The sequence below is a fragment of the Toxorhynchites rutilus genome, chromosome 2, assembly GCF_029784135.1.
Source record: "Toxorhynchites rutilus septentrionalis strain SRP chromosome 2, ASM2978413v1, whole genome shotgun sequence".
In the NCBI taxonomy this organism is placed as follows: domain Eukaryota; kingdom Metazoa; phylum Arthropoda; class Insecta; order Diptera; family Culicidae; genus Toxorhynchites; species Toxorhynchites rutilus.
This window is the reverse complement of record NC_073745.1, coordinates 202,750,448-202,756,447: the sequence shown is the minus strand read 5'-3', so window position 1 is coordinate 202,756,447 and position 6,000 is coordinate 202,750,448. Positions and strand designations below refer to the sequence as shown.

The window sequence follows — 6,000 nt, the reverse complement described above, 5'->3', positions numbered from 1 at the left end:
ACGTATATTTATAAAACGACAAAACAATCCGTGTTGTGCTAATTTTAACCCACCTGACTTGCCTGACACTTTCGCTCTTCCTCCTGGTTTGCCTGAGGATGCGTGCGCAATGCGGTTCAATGTGGACTTTCCATCGATCGACATACCACGCACTAATGGCCATAGTGCCAACACACGTCCACTAAACCGAGTAACGTGCAACCAAAGACCCGATTCGGTTGTTTGCGTGACACGCGGTGTTTGCTCCTCTCACGAATTCAACTCCACAGGCTTACCGTGTGCGCAAACTCGGGAAACCTGGTGAAATTTTCAATGAAAATCAACCAAAAAATTGTTCGCCAAAGAAGTGAATCTCGTGCAGTTCTATGATTTTCCACTCGCACACACATTCGCACGAGCCTGACGACATTCGGTGAGATGTGTGTCTGAATCGCGCAGTTCAACACCAACTCACGGAGAGCCGTTTCCGAATTAGTAGATCACCAACCTTGCTCCGGCATTTATGAAATCTTTGGCATATAGTGTGCTCCTAACAGTCGGTTCATTCGGTGTTCTGAGCGGATTGATCCTTAGCTCTGCCGGTGGAAAGTGAATTTGAGTTTTTCCTGGAGGCGAAAAAAGGAACGGGGAATCGAATTCAAAAAAAAAAACTTTTGTGCCGTTGCTGAGTGGTGGAATTTTTTTCTGTGCTAGTGAAAATTCCCAAAAAGGACTTCGAAAATGTCGTCGTCAGCCGTAACAACGAAAACGTCCAAGTATACGTATAAATCCACTGGCGGTGGAAGCGCTGATGTCAGCATCGAGTACAGCGCTGACTTGAGTGCCTTGTCCAGGCTCGAGGTGAGTTTTTCAGTTACAGACTTTCGAACACTTACACTAGATCCCCATTCGCTAGCGATCAGTTCAATAATTACATAAGTTTTCGTAACATACATTCGAAATAACACATCAAAAGACAATCACTCGCAAGTCTAGGGTCCACCCCCTTTCCCAAAATGTCACATCTCTTACGAGATGAACCCCATTGCCGTTGCATAATTTCGTGCGCGCTAACTTTAGAATTTCCCGGTCAAAGACAGGCAAAGACACAAATTCCTACCAAGAGTTTGTGGCGGCCGTTCGAAGCCCCCGTCTCTCCATCTTCATTATCAATGGCAACAAGCGACGTTTAACGCACCTGAAATAGCAACTGGCTGAGTGGCTGTGGTGTAAACGTTCATTCTTTCGAACTATTTCCCAGAGCTCTTCCCCCCCGTACAGGTCCTAGCTAACCCACGCTTTGCACACGCCAAAAAACACTCTAACTACCGTTCGGCGAAAAGGTCGCATCTAGAATGCTAAAACTGCTGACAACGGCTCGCGATCCCGAGCAAAAATGCTGCTTTCTGGCCAACTCCCAGAGTCGACCGTTGCGTGTTTGTGTGTGCAAAATTCGAGAAAAATCTCGGAAAAAGTGTGCATGATCAAAGAAAAACATATCTCCGCATAGCGAACAATGCGCCACGAACGGTGAAAATGTGAAACAGTGACAGGAGAACCCAAACGATGGTCATAAGCATAGCAATGACTCGTGTGCGAAAAAATATGTGGACAGACTAGACGGGCAGGGAAAAAAATACGAGCGTATTATTCATGGACTGTTGATGAAAATGAAAGTGACTTAATGTTGCGTCATGGCGAAAATATTAGCCGCGAGAGAAGCTCTTAGTGTCATAAAATCATGTAGAAATCGCGGAAGTTGCTTAGTGTGCGCCGAATGTAACGACGAATGGATGACTGTTTTATGATTCACGTCTTGTCTCTGCTTCCTTACAGGACAAAATCCGCCTGCTGCAGGAAGATCTGGAGTCGGAGCGCGGTCTCCGTCAGAGGGTAAGTTTGATATTTTTTTGCAGGACAACATCACTCCGATAATGTAACTAAAATTTAAGGTTGGAATAGCCAACCCTCATTGTTATAAAAGTATCAACACCCTAGAAACTAGTGGTGTTTCTACATAAAAATTCAACATAAAATTAATTCACCGTGTAAATACATTGATATTATGAATTGATATTAATACCACGGTAATCAGAAGGTATTCGCATTTTCAGTAAACATTCGTTCAGCTGTTTGTTGCTGTAAATTAACATCCTGATTACATACAGTGGTAGACATTCGTTTAGCCGCACCCTATTTCTCCTCAATATTTTTAAAAATAAGTCAATTCTTTGTACAGTTTTGCTCATAAAAGACGATTATTGTTTATTTTCATCGAATTCATTCTGAAAAAATGTATAAATTCACTTTTTGTTTTCTAAGTAATTCAAATATGTGGAATCAGGGTGGACATTCGTTTAGCCGCATCCTAAAATTTCAATAAAAGAAAATTTGTGCGGCAAATTTCGAGTCCAATCGGTAACTAATATTCAGTATGTCCACCTCCATTTCGCATCACTTTGAAAACTCGATTTGGCATCGAGTCAGACAGCTTTTAAATTGTTGCCATATTGATTATAGCCCAACATTCCTGAATTACTGCCATGAGACTGAAAATGTTGTCAAATTGTCATCCATTTGCATAGACCATCTCGGCCAAGATTCTCCATAGGTTCTCTATGGGATTGCAATTGACTGCCAGCAGGTAATTCAAGAAGTGGAATGTCCTTCTCGGCAAACCATGCCTTCGATTGCTTGGAAACGTGGATCCTGCATAATCCTGCTGAAAAAAAGACATCCTCGGTACCGTTATTCTCAATATGGCCAATCAAAACGTTCTCCAGTAATTGAAAATACTTTTCGGAATTCATTCGGGTGAAAATGAAACAAATGAGCTTGTTGTGATTGGAAACGCCGTTGGAAATGCCGTTGACTTAAATTGTACCAATAGCAACTGTAACAGTCCGGACCATCCAAATGGAACTTTTTTCGCCAGAAAATACAACATTTCTCCATTCTAGTTTCCATTCCATGTATTGCCGGGCGTAAATGAAATGGTTCTGCTTATGGGTGACGGTCAGTTTCGCCTTCGCTTAAGGTTTCTTCCACATGATGTTTGGTGACTCATTCAAGATGCGCGCAATATGCCTCTTCGTTACTGGAACAACCGATTCTGCCTTAATGTATGAGCAAGACATCGTTTCCTGGTTGCTTCGTGTCTCATTTGACCTTTAAGACGCAAAGTAACGTTGGTGTTCCCATTTGTTGGTCGTTATATCCCATATTTCTGGCATTCCATACCACTTTCTCAGATAGGCCAATTTTTGTTACGATCGAGCGAAGATATTCTGTGAACTTTTGCTCACTGAATATCTTTATTATTTTCCTCCCCTCTTCTGTCAATGGAATACCTTTCGCTATTCCTTTAAATTCTACGTAAATCACTAATCTGACCAACTTCTTACGTTGCACGTGTAATATTTATCTTGTAAATTGAACATCCCCAAGTATTTTTTTTTCAAAAAACACAGATAAAGGCTTGGTGATTATGCGAAAACTCGATTTTTATGCCTTGCGACTAAACGTATGTCTCGGGAAAAAACGACGTTTGAATGTTTATATCCACCAATGCCGCCTTGTGTGTGTGTGTGTGTGATTGTAACGCACGTCCTTTCAATAAAAGGGACTTAAATATACTTTCACTACAGCAAATAAGTATCCCGATAAAAAGAACATTCCTAGTTGTTTTGTAAGTGTTTCAAGTTTTTTTAAGAGCAGCTAAAAGAATGTCTATCACTGTGGCTCTACTAGTTCCACTCCATGCAAACATAGTGTACACAACATTATTTATGTACTCGCTAGTGATCCGTAATCATATTGTACAATGAGCATTTCAATGGCACTTAATCTGCATTTAGCGATAAAGTAGAAGATTATTGAGAATTTATTGCTATTATTTACATACTTTTTGAGAAGTAGTAAAGCAGATGTTCCAAAAAACACGTCCTGCAAACTTCGGTAATTTCATATGTGTACTTCTTCTGGAATGAAAAATTTGCAGCTTTCATGAAAAAGTTTGTTCATGGTATTCTGAAGTTCGAGGATATATGACAGAAATGTGAAATATAGTTTACCACATCATACCTATCAAGAACCCTCTCAACAACTGTTTCTATTGACAGCCATCTGTAATACTGGATGTAATACTCTCATAGGTTTCAATTCATAACCAAAATCTGGAGTAGCAGAACAACAACTTATGTAGCTCATAATGTCAGGCCATATCCATCTAGGATATGCTTGCAATCATATGAAAAACATGGAGCGGTACTGTGACAATCACTTAATTATGAAAAGTGAAGGACATTCGCTCTTCCGAAAAATGCAGGGTGACTTCATATAACGGAGACATATAATATCAAATTCAAATGAAAGTTCGATCGATCTATAAGAAAAACTTTATTTTATATGGCCACAACGTCCGAGTGATCAGCGTCACACTTATCATGAAATTCCAATGTTTTTTTTCCTTCGCAAGCTGCACGTGTAACAAATGATTGTAGGCGGATTTTTTTAGAAAACAAACTGTGGTTTCGAACCCAACTTAATACTACATGGAACTCGCTGGATACTATGTCACCCATGAACACGTAGTACTAAGCCGATTGAAAAGTTCGCAAAGAATCCCTCCTTTGTTGTAACAGTTGAAGATCGTAGTGATAAACCCATGTCTCATTCATAGTTGTGAGTTGACGCACTTAATTGTTTTTTCTCGTGAGAGCTGCTCAAATGCCGTTAAAAACTCTCACTCATATGTATTTTTGATTCAAAGTTAACGAATGTCGTATCTAGGCATTAACACAAAATTTTATGAGCAGTCTTACGTCGAATATAGTTATACATTTGATTCAATCAATGAGGCGTAGGTGTAACTCCGCAAACTTTTTCAACGGCTTTCCGTTTAGTGTTGACTCAGTGGAATCACGACTCACAAAACATACCAATTTTTAAAATGGGTTGAATTCGGGAAAAGCTGTCATTGAATACTGCCGTGGTCAATCCACCAATTCCATCCGAATTGACTTTTGCAATAGCTTTCTTACCGGTGCCAGATGCAATTTTATATTGGTTGTTAAAAGCTCTCGACATAGCTATTTCAGCAATGTTGTATTGGCGGTATAGAAGATTTTGTCGCACTTTTCTCCTCGGACAGATCATTGAAAAATGTCTCGACCTGCTACTAGCTAAATTCCTCGATTCAAGCCAGACTGAATTGCTTTGAAGCTGTGAATCTCTTCCTCTGAGCAGCTTCAAATATTCTAAAGTTTGCTCGCAATGTAACGGGTGTTCAATAAAAATGAGAATTTCTTTAGTGATGCAATCCAGTATTTTTAATGAAAACATAACGATTGTCAGTGAATGTTGGCAAAGGGGCCTCAGCCGTACGGCGCAACTTGGTGGAGATGCCTTCACAAGAGCGCTGAACGGCACTGACATCTATCTTCCGGATGCAATTCCAGATCCTCGTGGTCAGCGGCTTGGTGTCCGTAGTCCACCAATTATTCTTATACACCACGGCACTGAGAGAGCCAGCAAAATCCTCGATAGGTTGACACAGGGGTAAGTTGGTCGGGTTCCGTTCCTTGGGTAACATCAACATCTTCTTGGCGTAAGAGGAAGACACCTTGTCCGGTCAGAAGACGTACTTCCCATCACAATGATGCCGCTCATCTAAGAGCGGAACCATTATCTGCTCCAGGCACTCCTCCTGGTACGCCTTCTGGTTGATGGAAAGTCCGTTCGGCTTGCTAAAACAGGACTTTAAAATCCCATTGTTGTCGAACAGCTTTTTCAGAGATTCCTTCTTCTTTTTCGTCATAACCTTCGCCGGATGGCCACTACCGCTCGACGTTCCGGGATGCCAGGATCCGGTTAACAGTGCTCCCCAGCACATTTTTGTCCTGAAAGTGGTCTACTGTAAACTTTTTTCTATGACTATCACGCGTTTAGAACAGAGCTGCATTTTTTCATCAATGTCACTGACAACTGACGAGCCACGTTAGTCGCATCCTACTGACAAAA

The 6,000-nt window shown here is 41.0% G+C and overlaps 1 protein-coding gene across 1 annotated transcript in view; it reads left to right on the top strand.

The window, feature by feature from the left end:
• Window positions 1–466: 466 nt before the first annotated feature.
• The window catches only part of LOC129767191 (paramyosin, long form), a 46,747-nt gene continuing 41,213 nt past the window's right edge, over window positions 467–6,000 (top strand). The window contains exons 1-2 of the mRNA XM_055767834.1: window positions 467–840; window positions 1,816–1,872. Of these exons, the coding sequence (XP_055623809.1) occupies window positions 721–840; window positions 1,816–1,872 (177 nt within the window). The 5' untranslated portion in view covers window positions 467–720. The remainder of the gene's footprint in view (window positions 841–1,815; window positions 1,873–6,000) is intronic.